Source organism: Triticum aestivum, chromosome 5D (assembly GCF_018294505.1).
Source record: "Triticum aestivum cultivar Chinese Spring chromosome 5D, IWGSC CS RefSeq v2.1, whole genome shotgun sequence".
In the NCBI taxonomy this organism is placed as follows: domain Eukaryota; kingdom Viridiplantae; phylum Streptophyta; class Magnoliopsida; order Poales; family Poaceae; genus Triticum; species Triticum aestivum.
In genome coordinates, this window is record NC_057808.1 from 517563301 (window position 1) to 517577998 (window position 14698).

Consider the following 14698-nt stretch of genomic DNA (forward strand, 5'->3'; position numbering starts at 1 on the left):
TCTGCTACCTGTAAGACTTGTTCTTAATATTCTTTCAAAAGTTCCTTCTTGTGTGCAACCTTTGTTGAGCATTTGATATCTAGATGGAATGAAATATGATTCTCCTCTCCCTTTGACTCTCAATAAAAGTTCGTCTCCTCTCAGATTTGTGTGAGTGCCCTCTCGCTGCCAGTCCACCGTGGCTCTGGAGGCCCTTGGGTCTTTGCAAGATGCGACGAATTGCAGCTCCTCGTAGAGCAACTTGTCACCATTGTAACACAAGAGAAAGAACTGGCAAGTTGGCAGGGGTAAGAGATGTAAATCTATAATTTGAGTTGGTAGTTGAGAGTTTCAGTTTTATGCAAGACCAACTTATAAGCATCTGCCTTCCCAGGGATAAAAAGCGCGTGGCTTGAAAAAAAAAATGCAGAGATATTTTCACTTCTTTCAGATTATTTATTAGTTAGCAAAATACAAATAGCATTATAGAAGCAAGCTGTAGGTCAGAGAGACAAATATTTTTGCTTATGAAATTCACAAGTCTTATAGAATGAAGAAGAATTGTTTTTCTGAAATAAAAATGTTCCGAAATTGCATTTCTTCTAAACGAAATAGCAAAGGAAATGAAGATATGAGTTGGTCAGAAGCCTGATCTGCGTCACTCCACCCTAGTTGATGCCGAACCGAACGGCAGCGATGTCTGGAAACAATGTTATGGCACACACAGTTAAGCACAGCAGGGCTCCAGGCCTTTGCGTCAGGCTTGTGGCGTACAGAGAAAGTTGTAGTCTGGATGGATGTTCAGCAGTATGTATTGGCCATAGCATGTTATTAGAATTTACAATCATGTTCACATGTAATTAGCTGAAACTGAAACAGTAGCGACGAAGCACTGAGTACTCATTTGGTTTGAACCAAAGTTTAACAAATGAATAAGTTTGACTTTTTTTTTGTGCCTCAAAGTGTATTTGAATTAGCATGTTGGGCATTTTATAATTTATTTTTACTGTCTGTAGAGTGCCTATACTGAAGCGTTGAACTTGAGAACCAAGGCGCCAAAACTTGTGCCAGATTAGCATCCATCCAATTCAATGGCCCGATTACAGGTATCATATGGTGATTCAAAGTTGCATTCAAAATTCAGATCTGAAAACTGCCACTGAAGGCAGCATGCAGAGTGAAAGTGTGAAACCAACCTTAAAAACAGCACCTTTCACAGCTACTATGGATCAAACCCGCACTCCCTCCTCCAAGCCCGCCCCTCTCGCCAAACTGCCGGCCAGGTTTAGAACTGGAAAATATTTTGCAAAATTTTAACTGAAACTGAATCAGTCAAACATATAAGGTAGAACTAGAGCGCCAGGAAACATATGACGTATTCGTATGGAAGGAGGGAAGTTGTACTAAAGTCACTGGACACAGTTCATGGGGATCGATCTGATCTACCAAGTAGTCTAGTTCTAACAAATAATAATACTTGGAGACGAAGATGATGACCCGATCAACGAATCACAGAAGCTATTACAGGAGGAACTAAAATTACACGCAGTGAACAGAGTTAACTGTCCCCGGCAAGAAAATAAATAGTGTTAACTCACAGCAGTTAAACTTCAGTTAACTGTGTGTTTTCAAAAAGAACTTCAGTCAACTGTAACCGTTGTCGGACACTGAAGAGAGAAGCCCTTATTCTTTGAGGGGTTTCACAAGTGAAGCGCATCTAGCCGTCCGTCTTTCTGGTAGCTGTCAAATTCCTCAGAGAAGTTGTTGATTTCTCCAGGTGTATTCAGGGATAGGAAGTTCAGAGATTTAGTGTACCGACGCATAAATTTGAGTGCTCATTCGGTATAACTGAATTTAAACATAACAAAACTGGAAGCAAATGCAGCACTGAATCTATTATATATATTGGCCATAGAATATTACTTTGATCACCACTCGTAAGCTTAAACCGGAATAGAAACTCTGATTACTCATTTGATTAAACTGAAAGTTAATCAGCCAAACACTTGAGGCAAAACCAAAGCGTCAGAAAAGATCCAAAGGTTAATGAATAATACTGCACACTGAATGGCATATCCACGCTTACTTTTTGCGTCTGGGAAAAACTGCGCAGCAAAGCACGCGTATGCAATCAGTGCCAGATTAAAGTCACTGGATACAGTTCATGGCAATTGATCTGATCTACCAAGTTGGCTACAGATTAAAGCAGAGTTAACTGAAGTTTACAGCAGTTAAACTGCAGTTACCTAACTGTAGCTGTTGTCGGACAATGAACAGCGTTGATCTATCATAACTGGAGCGCATCCTAGCCGTCCGTTTCCCTGGCAGCGTACCGGTTCGCATCTTGATACTCGTAGCTGTAGAATTCTTCAGAGAAGGTGTCGATTTCTTCAGGTATGCTCAGAGACAGGAAGTTCAGAGAACTAGTCTAGTCCGAAAGAAATTTGAGTGCTCGTTCGACTTAACTGAAATTAAACCATTCAAGCATACGACTTAACTGAATCGTTTGCCGGCGACAAAGGACTGAAAGATATAAAAGGAAATTCTAAGGAGTGATATTCCTCTATCTCTCTGAATCCCTAGCGCTTACACCCTGTACGTGTGTGCTATTCCTCTATCTCTGAGAAACCTTAGCGCTTACAACATGATATTGAAAGCATTTCTGTACAACTCTGAAATGTACATCACTACTATATGATATTGTTTGCGGCACTATAGGTATTCTGCATTAAAATATCACAAGACTGCAGGTTAAAGCACGAGAGACATAGTGCCAGAAGAAAAACCTAGATATCAGGTGTTGCTATATCTCCAAACACGAGAGACATAGGGTGTGTTTGGTAGGGTGCATGGAGGGTGCATGAGGGCAAAAGTTCTCAATCCGACCCATTTTTGCTTGTTTGGCAGGGTGCATGGGCTCACCTGAGCTATGTCCATCTCATGCATAAAAGGGCCCTCAACCATGCTCATCTCATGCACCCCAAACAGGGTGCATGAAGGCAGCCATGCTGGCCCTGACCCTCGTCCCCACCCACCAGATCACGTTCAGATATGTTTATATTTACAAAAAATGTTCAAATTTCGAAAAAATGTTCAAATTCTGAAAAAGTTCAGAATTTTGATTTTTTTAAAAGTTTAAAATTTCAAAATTGTTTAAAATTTCAAAAAATTGTTCTGAATTTCAAAATTTGTTTGAATTTTAAATAAATGTTTTAAAAATTTCAAAAATGTTCGGAATTTAGAAAAATAAATATTTTTGAATTTTGAAAAAACCATAATTTCAAAAAAAAATATAAAATATTCAAATATTGTTTAAATTTTCGAAAGTTCAGAATTTCAAACATTTTCAAATTTTCAAAATATGTTTAGAATTTCAAATTTTAATTAGTTTTGAAAAAATATTTAGAATTTCAAATTTTGTTTAAATTTTTTTTCAATTTTGTTCATCATTCAAAAAATTAGAATTTGAAATTGTTCAGCATGTCTAAACACATGCAGGCTGCCAAACAAAGTCTCAGCTCAGCATGTCTCAGCGCATACATCGCCGCCAAACAACAGCAACTGCATGGACTCAGCATGTTTACACTGAGCATGTATGAGAGGAGAACAACTAGGCTAGGTCCATACATGCTACCAAACACACCCATAGTGTCAGAAGAACCCACAAACTAATCGGCAGCAATAATAACGAATTGGTATCTAAGGAGGGAAGATTAAAGTCACTGGATAATACTACCAAGTACAACAGTTAAACCAAGAACACTAGAGTTAACTAGATACAGTTCCTGGCTATGGAAAATACTTGATCGACATGCGGTGAAGCAGAGTTAACTGAAGTTTACAGCAGTTAAACTGCAGTTAACTAACTGTAGCTTTTGTCGGACAATGAACAGTGGATCCTTTGGTCTTCGAGAGGCGTTGATCTATCATAACTGGAGCGCATCCTAGCCGTCCGTTTCCGTGGCAGCGTACCAGTTCGCGTCTTGATACTCGTAGCTGTCAAATTCTTCAGAGAAGGTGTCGTTTTTTCAGGTATGTTCAGAGACAGGAAGTTCAGAGAACTATAGTCCAAAAGAAATTTGTGCCAAAGCATGTTATTAGAATTTACAATCATGGTCACATGTAATTAGCTTAGACTGAAACAGTAGCGACGAAACACTGAGTACTCATTTGGTTTGAACCAAAGTTTAACGAATGATGACGTTTTTTTGCCTCAAAGTGTATTTGAATTAGCATGTTGGGCATTTTATAAATTTATTTAGACAGGAAGTTCAGAGAACCAGTGTAATGACACATAGTACGAAAGAAATTTGAGCGCTCATTAGTCGTAACTGAAATTAAACCGTTCAAGCATACAAGGAAAAACCAAAGCATCCACAGTCTAGATATAAAAGAAAAGAGCCACAAGCATATGCAGCACTGAATCTGTTATAGATATTGGCCATAGCTTATTACTAGAACTAAACTCTAAGTACTCGTTTGGTTAAACTGAAAGTGAATCAGTCGAACACTTGTGGCGAAACTAAAGCGTCACATACGAACCAAAGATTAACGAATCAGACTGCACACTGAATGACAGGGAAACAAGTCCTACAAGTATATGGTTTCATGGATCTACTCAAGCATGTATGCACTGCCACATTTGGCCACATCACAGGAATAATTCTTCAGAGAAGGTGTTGATTCTTTCAGGTATCTTCAGAGAACAACTGTCCTGACATGCTAGTATTACTAAGGAATCAGACTGTTCAGAGAACAGGTGTTGATAGTCCTAAATTTCTTTGAGCACTCATTCGCTTTTACTGATACTAAACCATTCAAACATAATAGTATTACTAAGGAATCAGACTGTGCGGAAATTTGTTGGCGCGGACGAGCACGCGCGCTCCCGGAATCACCATGCGTTCGTTCGTTTCGGGATGCACGACGCAAGACGTATGCCTGGACGAGGACGTGAGCGCATTTAATGTGTATACGTGATGGATTGAGACGCCGTTCTTCGGGACGTGCCGGCCGACGGCAGCGCGTTGATGACGGCTTTCGACATGTACCAATACGTACCACTGTCCCAGACGGCGTACGAAGTGGTGTTCTGTTTGTGAAAGGGTTTGGTCGGGCCACCAGATCTATTCAGCTCCCCTGGTCGTTGACTCGCGGTAGCTGCTTGAATCCGACCTGTTGTCACCGCCGGTGCAGATTCGATTCTCTGGATCATAGGTGCCGACCTCTTCCACGGCTGTAAGACGGGATTGCACTTCAGGTTCGTCGTCGAATCCTTCACCAGCCATTGATGTACTGTCAGCTCTTCCGTGAAGTGAAGCCTGCATGCAGGACGAAGCAGCATATAGATCTGCTATGTTTCCATTTTAGATGAGCAAGGAGATGAACACTAGTGAGAACATCTTACCTGAATCACAGATGTCCGCTCCATGGTAGCCGTATCCTCTGGTTCACTGCTCCCAGCGATATGATCTTGAGATCCTAAAAACTGATGCTGCTGGTTCTGCTCATTGCTGGCAAGTTAACAAGTACAACAGACAGCAGTGTAGCTTCAACAGGTTTTATTACACAAATTTCTATTTTTTGGCTGCCAAGCCCTCAACAACAGAATGTGGAAATAAACAAACTATAAGGAAAATTTGTCTCCACAGCTATTTTCTCGACCATATGCAGAACAACTTTTGGAGGAATATAAATAGGTGCGTGCCCTACACGTACCCCGCACCACACAGCTACATGTTATTCTAGAAACAGTTTCTAATAGTGTGTAATCACAAAACACAACGTATCGACGTCTAGCAGCAGCCTTGTACTTTACAGGAAAATCAGTACTTCTCAGTGAAATTTGGAGGAATATAAATATACAGCCAACTCAAAATTGTCATATCCTTGAAACAGAAACACACATCCACAATTGTTATACCTTTTGGTCCAGCCAGGTGCTTGAGGATCGTCTTTGCCTGTCGATTGTTCTCGGGTCGGAAGGGACAGGGCCATTCCATTGCAAGTGCTGTTGATGTCTACTTGTATTGTGGGGCGGTGGATCACCCACATTACCAATGCTGGATTCAGCGGCTGTTGCATACCAAAGCTTGGCTTGCTTCGCCGTTCACTAACCGTTGACAGATGGTGGCCTCTGGCAACTGAAACCTATGTTACAGAACACAGTAGATATATAAGGCCATCCCGTAGATGCACTGCCTCACACTGGCAATCAAAATGGGGGAATGTATTTCTCAGAAAAGTTTGTATGCATACAGTTTCCACTGGCATAAAAGCAGAGTCCTACACTGGACAAGGTATCACCATTTGAATTAGAATTCACTCCAATCTCACATGAGTTAATGAATAAAATGTAGTATAATTTAGACAGCCAAACTGACGCACAAATTGCATAACTACTATATGTTTCAACTAGAAATAAACCGCTGCATATATATACCTGCTCGACGAGTCAGGTGCTTGTCCATCGTCTTTGTCTGTCGAATGCTTTGGATTCGACAGGGCAACCCTTTTGGAACTGTGGTCAAATTCTTCTTGTACTGCTACCGCCGTCTCGCCGGCACCACTATTGCTAGATTGAGCGACCGCGCACAGCAGAGATTGATTTACTTCGTCGCGCAGCAAGTATTAGGCCGCGGCGAGATCCGGCAATGGAAATCTATGTAAAACAACCCAGTTCCCTGATAAGACGACCCTTGAACTACAGTGGCTAAGACTGAGATCAAAAACTAGCGGAACAGAAACAATACCTGTCGATTGGATCTGCTAGAAACTCGAATCCGTCCGCCTCCCGCCTCCGGCATCGCCATAGCTCTGCCCTTGACAGCTCTTGCGTCGCTCGAAGGGATAGGCCTCTTTTTCCTTTATTTTGTCGTCTGAGATAATGGACCCACACAGAAACCCTACACTTATCTGTTTGGAAAGCGCCGTTTTGATGACGGGCCGTTTCTAACGTCCGCTGTAATGTAATCTCACGCGCCTGATGTACCAACAGTACAGCAGTGTCTTGTACCACCACACCATCTTTATTTCACACGGCTCTGTAGCCGCCAGCGCCACCGCACTGCCCGTATACGATGGGTATCTATACGATCGCATTCACTATGGTCTGCAACGTGTGGTCGTTCGATTGGCACACATACCAGGAGCAAGCGAGCCCGTCCGCGCCATCGCCGCTCTCTCAGACTGTGCTTTACCGAAAAAGGCTTTCGCCCCGCTTTATATATAAAGCACGATCCTCACATCCCAGTACAACGCACGCCACCACAACACACGCACACACCCAAGGCATGATACATAGGCGCTGAGGCAACACCACCCCTAGCACTACCACCGCGAAGAGATGAAGCCGCATACGACGAACCGTGGGCTCCAAGGCGGCGCCTTCAAGAAGGATACGACACCGGAGCGCCGCCACTGCCCAATCCAAGGATTAGAGTTTCCCCCGGAGCCGCACGACGAGCAATGAGAGCCGTGACGAGGCCTTCAAGAAGGGAACGAGCTTCGCCGCCGCCGGTCCGTCCGAAGATAGAACAGGTTTTCACCCCGGCCAAAACTCACCGCCACCGAACACCACACCCCGGCGACCATGCCGCCCACACGGCCATGGCCACCGGGCAGCACCAAGCCACGGTCTCCGCCCGAGAGCACCGCGCAACCACCACCAGGGCCGCCGCCCCGGCATCCAAGACCTAGACCCCACCTCACCCGAGACCTGCCGCTATCCCAACCAAAGAGACGAGTAGAAAGGTCCCACCTTTCGCACCCCTGGGCGACCCCCAGCGCGAGACCCAATAGGTCAGCCACCTGGCCTCCATCGACCCGTCCTGCAGCACCGGGCGCGAGGCGAGCTCGGTCTCGCAGCTCCGTGCGCGAGACGAGGTCAGTCCTGCAGCACCGTGCGCGAGACGAGCTCAGTCCTGCGGCACTATGCGCGAGACGAGCTCGGACCTACGCACCGGGCGTGAGACGAGCGATAGACCGCAGCTGGGAGAAGGCCAGCCCATAGTTGCCAGAAATCTGGATCGCCCGGGTCGAGGAACGGGGTCGAGGGTCGCGGGTCGACACCCCTCCGGAACGTGGTTCGACGAGAGATATACATCTTCGGGACGCTAATCGGGGATGCGGATCGCGATCCAAAGGGTTTCGGGTCGATGATCCGGTACGATACATCCCGATGAAGTTGGAGGGAAAGAAAGATCATTACGATCTGCATTGATGTATTTCCTTGTATTGCGGAGGTGGGAAATCCCGCCTGATACTACTTCACAAAATAGATGAAAAAATGGGGCCACAAGGTAGCCCCTATGGCGCGATTCTTCTGCCATAATTACTTTCCCACAAACAATCTGGCCGACCAATTATCCCCAAATCCTAGTTCGTCCTGTTCATCTTCAAACCACCAGTCTGTCAAGGATCAATCTCCAAGCCTACCGTCAGCCTGCACACACTCCTGTTTACCCTTCCCAGCATTCTTGTGCCTCGAAGAACTCCTAATCGGCGACGGAATCGCCGCTCGCGTAAGGTCGTACCAATGGTGGTAACCGGAGTGCGGGACGGGGGATGCCTCAGCAGCGGCGGACAGCTCGAATTCCGGCAGGCGAGCAGCGGATCACGGAAGGTCGGACTCCGGCAAGCCTGCAGCCGGCGGAGTAGTACGATTGCGGATTGGCTGGTAAGCAAGCATCGGATCCCCATGAACGCTCCATCGTCCATCTATCGGGGTCGTGATCCGGCAATCGATCCAGCTCGACCCGCCATCGTCCCCGACCCTCGATCGGGGTCGATCGACCCCGGGACGTGGATCGCGCCATCGACCCGCGAACCAGGAACAGTTGGAATATGTTATATGTATTGGCCAGAGCATAATTAAGCTTAAACTGGAACAGTTGGAACTAATCTCTGAGTACTCATTTGGTTATACTGAATGTGAATCAATCAAACACAAAGAGCCAAAAATCAGTTAAAATAAGGCAAAGCTAAAGCGTCAGAAAAGAGCCAAGGATTAAACTGAGTGAAATCGATCTACAGCAAGTATGTATATATATAGTTTCATGGACCTACTCAATTATGTATGTATGCATTGCCACATTTGGCCACATGCATGCATCACAGGAATCATGCTGTTCTGTTCTGTCAAAACAGAGCAAAGCAGAGTTCACAGCATTCTGTTCAGCTGTCAGCATTCTGTTCAGCTGCTCCCGCGGTAGCAATAACTGCACACCTCGTCGCTTCGGTGGTTGTAGATGCAAGCCTTGGAAGAAGGCTGGCTGAGGCGGAGGTCCAGGTCGAGATCGGGGGCCTGCTGACCCTGACGCGCAGCGACGCAGCTGGGGACGTATCGGGTCTGCCCGTGGCAATCCTCGCACAAGGGCACCAATGAGTTCATGGCGGCGGCACAAAAGCTAGCCCAAATAAGGAATGAATCGTTCGTGATCGCAAATTGAAATTACCCCGCCCGAGTTGCCGTGCGGCTGCGCTGCTCCCGTCTGGTTCCCGCCGCTGGCCGTCGCGAGGATGCCACCGGCTGCAACAGAGAGAATTACACAACAGCAACCAAGAAATCAAACTCCGGCCGGCGTCAATGAAGAACCAAGAACCGCACAGCATGGACCAGAGAGAAAGAGTTCAGCGCTTTTCTTGGGTTGGGACTTGGGAGGGAGGGAACACACCTAGATTGCCCACCGGCGGCGTCGACTGAGAGACACCCCCGCGACGGAGACCTGCTAGAAATGGCTGTAGATGCTGTAGAGGCCCGTTGCTGGCGAAGATCTTGCGGTGGCAATCCGAGCACAAGGGCATCGAGGCCACCCAATACATTCTTGTGGAATTTTTGCAGACAATGCACCTCCCGGCTGCCCAAGGAACAAGAAATCAATGTCGGACGTCAACGAACAAGGAACCGCACGAACCAGAGAGGTGCTTTTCTTGGGAGGGGAGGGAACTGAGAGTCTGAGACTCACCTGGATCTGGAATGCGACCCTGATGCGCACCGGCGTTGACGGTGAAGCGCTTGCTGTAGCAAGCCTGGCACAAGGGCACCGAGTCCAGATGCCCCGTCGTGAGCTCATTGCAATCAGAGCACCTTAGACCTGCGGAAGAAGGCTGCAATGCAAAGAGCCAAGAAGAAACCAATGAGCTCATGGCGGCGGGACCGCGGGACAAGCCAGCCCAAATTGAAATTACCCCGCTGGAGTTGCCGTGCGGCTGCCCTATTACCCCGCCGGAGAAACCATAGCCAGTCGGCGCGTGGATTCCACCGGCTGCAACAGTCGGAATTACACAGCAGAAACCAAGAAACCCAACTCCAGCGTCAGTCAAGAACCAAGAACCGCACGGACCAGAGTGAAAGAGTTTTGCGCTTTTCTTGGGTTGGAAGGGAACATACCAAACTGAGAGAATCCCCCGAACCCCGACCCTGACCCGCCCCCGCCCCCACCTCCAGCGAACTGGGAAGAAGAGGCACCGGAGTTGGCGATCTGGTTCTGGCCGCTCGCCGCGTGGATGCCGAAGGGCGCACTCCCAGCGTCTGCAACCACAATTACACAACAGAAACCAAGAAATCCAACTCCGGCGTCAGTCAAGAACCAAGAACCGCACTGCCAGGACCACGGAACAGAGAGAAAGAATTTTGCCATTTTCTTGGGTTGGGTTGGGACGAAACGCACCTGGATATGCATTGCGCAGCGACTGCCGGAGCATCGTCGTCCGTGCCAACCCGCCGCCGCGACTGAGACCTGCAAGAAACCAAGGCATCTGACAGATGTTACAATACGATCCAAGAAGCGGGCATCAACGCAAGAACCAAGGACGTGCTCGCTCCTAGCTTCGGTTTCTTGGGCACCCACCTCCACCGAAGCCTTGGGCGTTGACGGTAGCCGACGACACCCGTGCGAGCGCCTGCGAAGTCGCCGTCCGCCCTGCATTTTGCAATCGAAAGAAACCGAGAAATCCAACTCAGACGTCAATGAACCAACCACGAAACCGCACGAACCAGATAGAAAGAACTCGGCGCTTCATTTGGGAGGGAACGTACCTGGATTTCCCAGCAGAGGATCGAATCCCCTGAGCAGAGCGAACTGCCCTTGCAGGGAAGACGGGCCTGGAAAATCGCCTGCTGCAGGCGCCTGCGGGCCGGCTGTAGTCTCCGGCGGCGCTACACGCGGACGCCGCTGCCGTGGCTCAGTATTGTCGCCGGCGCCCTTCCGCTTTCTCGCCATCTCGCCTCGGTCGATCGAACAGCTTCGCAAGAACCACACGGGAGAGGGAGAGAGCTGGAAGGAAGGAAGGAAGCTACGTATGAGGAAAGATGGGAGAGGAGGAAGGCGAGGCGAGGCGAGGGAGGCTAGCTATATAGACGACGACGGCAGAGGAGAGCGTCTCCCGTCCCGCTGCAACCGATCGATTTCAAGAAGCAGAGAGATTCCTTCTGCCTGCGGTTGGTCGTCAGTTGGTTTTGGAGGGAACAACACGGGCGGGAGGAAGGAAGAGCCTCTGAAACGGGCCTAATGCAATTCTGATAGCCCAACTAACGGCCCAAATCATCAATAGCCGGGGGCCAGGCCCATGCTATCCAGTCCTGCCATTTTCTTTGCTGGAATTCTAGAGAAACTATTCTATTATTTTCTACAAAGTTCCAGTATGTTTCCAATTGTCAAAAAAAAGTTCCAGTGTGCTTCTAAAAAATATATAGAAAGTTCCAGTGTTCCAAATGAAAATAAATGGCACTGGATTTTTTTAATCTATTCGTCAGATTGCTCAAAAAACGAAACTATCAATAAAAGGTTTACCATGAACGCGTTTGTATAGCCCGCGTGGTTGTGGCATATCGATGGGCCCTTGTTCTCTGGCTGGTTGCGACGGGACTCATGGTACGGGCGCACGGTTACCGTAGGATTAATCCAGGTTAAAGGCCTTTCATGACTTGCATTAGTGCCCGTCTCTGAAGATATGAGAAAATATTTTGCAAAAATTTAGGTGGTTTAGCACTGGTTTTGAAAAAAATAAATAGATATTAGGTGATTTTATATTGCCAAACGCCAGAGTTTTGAACTCTAGATAACAAAAATTAAGAACTCATTTTGTTTCGTGAAGTTTGGAAGTGATGCTGCTCCTTGCGAGGAGCCCCATCATTTAGTTATTGTAGGCAGAGACGACCTCTGCCGTGGTTTACAAGTTGAAGGACCACTCACTAGGACATGACTACAGATAGGATTGAGGAGATAGACATACATGTAAATATTGTTAAGATTTACGAAAAAGGGTTTCCCCCGCTTTATATTATAAAGCACAACCACACCAACAAGCATCCGATACAAACGCACGCCACACAGACCCAAGGCAAGATACACGAATGCCGGGCACCGACACACAACCTCAACGACACAAAGCATCTAAAAGATGACCAAAAAAGGATCCGCCAAGAGCCGACGGATACCACCACCAAGGAGCGATCGTCCGGGAGGATGTGCGACGGACATGCCGGACCGTGGACTCCAAGACGGTGCCTCCAGAAAGGGCTCGAGCAAGAACGTCGCCACCGTCTGATCCGAAGATCAAGTTTTCACCCGGAGTAAGATGGAGGGAGAAGAAGCACCACGACGGAGCCTGCAAGGAGGAACACGACGTCCACGGACGCTGTCACCGTCGACCATAGCGGACTGGGTAGGTGATGTACCCCGGTGCTTCAGCTAAGATTAGATGAGATACAGTGTGAAACAACCACTGTATCATTTAACACCATGCCTTAATCTTAACTATCCTGAGTTTATACCATTCTGGAACTCTTCAAATGTATTGGTAGGGAGCACTTTGGTAAAGCCATCTGTTACTTGATCTTTCGAAGAAATGAACTGGATCTCCAATTTCTTGTCTACAACTCTTTCTCTCATGTTGATGCAGAGGCCAGGGGTAATCCTCCATTTCAAAAAGAAACTCTTTCTCTCACAAAATAAAAATCAATTTCAATGTGCTTGGCTCTGGCACGAAAACAAGGATTGTCAGAAAGATATGTTGCTGGGGGCTCAACCAATGGCCCAAATCATTAACAGCCATTTGGATCGAGGAAGAGAATGTGTCGATTTCTCAAGGTATGTTCAGAGACAGGAAGTTCAAAGAACTAGTATCCTGACAACAACTGAAACTAAATAATTTGAGCATTCATGCGGTTTATCTGAAACTAAACCAGTAAACCAAAGCAGCAGGAAACAACAAAATATTGTTAGGTTTGGCCTATTCTCCACGCCAAATCATATTTACCGACGACAAAGGACCGAAAGACATAAAAGGAAAACAAGTAGTGTATTTCATGGGGATCGATCTGATCTACCAAGTTGTGTAGTTCTAGTTCTAGCACTAGCTACAGATAATAATACTTGGAGATGAAGATGATAAACCGATCAACAATCACGGAATCTATTTGCAGGAGGAACTGAAATTACACGCAGTGAACCGAGTTAACTGTCCCCCGCCAATAAAAAGTGTTAACTGAAGCTTACATAAGTTAAACTTCAGTTAACTGTGTGTTTTCAAACAAAAACTTCAGTCAACTGTTGCCGTTTTCGGACTCTGAACAGGGGAGCCCTTGGTCTTGGAGAGTCGTTGATCTTTCATAAGTCGAGGGCCGCTGAAACTAAACTAGTCAAACATACGAGGTAAAACCAAAGCATCAGGAAACAACAAAATATTACTGTATTTATGAATCAGACTGTGCTTTAAAGCACCATGGCCTATTCTCCACGCCAAATCATTTACCGACGTCAAAGGATTGAAAGACATAAAAGGAAACATATGAACCAGGTTATCTAGTTCTCCGACACATATCATAACCCGGAAGCTATTTACAGAAGGAACTGAAATTACACGCAGTGAAACATATTTAACTGTCCCCCGCAAAAAGAAAGTGTTAACTGAAGCTTACGTAAGTTAAACTTGAGTTAACCGTGTTTTAAAAAAAACTTCAGTCAACTGTAGCCGTTGTCGGACACTGAACAGAGGAGCCCATGGTCTTCGAGGAGAGTTGATCCTTCATAAGTGGAGAGCATCGTAGCCGTCCGTCTTTCTGGTAGAATGTCGAGTTCTTCAGAGAAGATGTCGATTTCTTCAGAGAAGGTGTGTTGAGAGACAGGAAGTTCAGAAAACTAGTTTACTGACGCATAGTTCGAACAAAATTTGAGTGCTCATTCGGTTTAACTAAAATTAAACCAGTCAAACCTACGAGGCATCTGTTATATATGCAGCACTGAAATTAAACCAGCCTTAACTATTCTCCATGTTGAATCACTTACCGACGACAAGCATATGCAGCACTGAAATTAAACCAGCCTTAACTATTCTCCATGTTGAATCACTTACCGATGACAAGCATATGCAGCACTGAATCTGTTATATATATTGGCCATAGCATTACGTTGATCATCACTCGTATGCTTAAACCGGAACAGTAGCAACTAAACTCTGAGTACTCATTTGGTTAAACTGAAAGTCAAACACTTTAGGCAAAACTAAAGCGTCAGGAAAGAGCCAAAGATTAATGAATCAGACTGCACAGTGAATGACATCCACAGCAAGTATGAAGTATATACTATCATTCACTAATGTGAGAGCACTTGACAAGGAAACAAGTCCTACAAGTATATTAATATGAAAAGAATGAATTATATAAATAGTATTGTTTATAAAATTTTACATGAATCGAAATTGCAACACATTTTTTAGA

At 46.1% G+C, this 14698-nt stretch overlaps 2 protein-coding genes across 5 annotated transcripts; both read right to left on the bottom strand.

Moving 5' to 3' along the window:
- Positions 1-3744: 3744 nt before the first annotated feature.
- On the bottom strand, positions 3745-6914 carry LOC123125890 (uncharacterized). 4 transcript variants are annotated; one of them, XM_044546334.1, is made up of 6 exons: positions 6732-6914; positions 6422-6640; positions 6238-6269; positions 5903-6129; positions 5387-5492; positions 3745-5300 (listed from the first exon to the last, which is right to left on the bottom strand). In XM_044546334.1, exons 3-6 carry the CDS (start codon positions 6250-6252, stop codon positions 5106-5108), a joined length of 543 nt encoding a protein of 180 aa, XP_044402269.1. In that variant the 5' UTR covers positions 6253-6269; positions 6422-6640; positions 6732-6914; the 3' UTR covers positions 3745-5105. The 4 variants fall into 4 exon arrangements, 2 of the variants coding, with proteins under 2 accessions (XP_044402269.1, XP_044402270.1); XR_006461510.1 differs by lacking the exon at positions 6238-6269 and having other exon boundaries at positions 3822-5300; positions 5387-5482; XM_044546335.1 differs by lacking the exons at positions 6238-6269; positions 6422-6640 and having other exon boundaries at positions 6732-6912.
- Positions 6915-8961: 2047 nt separating this feature from the next.
- LOC123125891 (uncharacterized) lies at positions 8962-11391 on the bottom strand. Its single transcript, XM_044546336.1, has 9 exons — positions 11018-11391; positions 10830-10901; positions 10650-10718; positions 10370-10510; positions 10168-10244; positions 9945-10086; positions 9654-9836; positions 9435-9508; positions 8962-9328 (listed from the first exon to the last, which is right to left on the bottom strand). Exons 1-9 carry the CDS (start codon positions 11199-11201, stop codon positions 9173-9175), a joined length of 1098 nt encoding a protein of 365 aa, XP_044402271.1. The 5' UTR covers positions 11202-11391; the 3' UTR covers positions 8962-9172.
- Positions 11392-14698: the final 3307 nt, after the last annotated feature.

Bases quoted from the DNA above. Each gene is read 5' to 3' on its own strand.
- LOC123125890 (XM_044546335.1), bottom strand. From the start codon at position 6,791: ATGGCGATGCCGGAGGCGGGAGGCGGACGGATTCGAGTTTCTAGCAGA. The intron at 6,130-6,731 runs GTATTGTTTCTG...TCTGTAACATAG, and splicing joins CTAGCAGATCCAATCGACAG to GTTTCAGTTGCCAGAGGCCA. The intron at 5,493-5,902 runs GTATAACAATTG...TTAACTTGCCAG, and splicing joins GCACCTGGCTGGACCAAAAG to CAATGAGCAGAACCAGCAGC.
- LOC123125891 (XM_044546336.1), bottom strand. From the start codon at position 11,201: ATGGCGAGAAAGCGGAAGGGCGCCGGCGACAATACTGAGCCACGGCAG. The intron at 10,511-10,649 runs GTGCGTTTCGTC...TTGTGGTTGCAG, and splicing joins GCTGCGCAATGCATATCCAG to ACGCTGGGAGTGCGCCCTTC. The intron at 9,509-9,653 runs GTGTGTTCCCTC...TCTCTGTTGCAG, and splicing joins GCCGCCGGTGGGCAATCTAG to CCGGTGGCATCCTCGCGACG.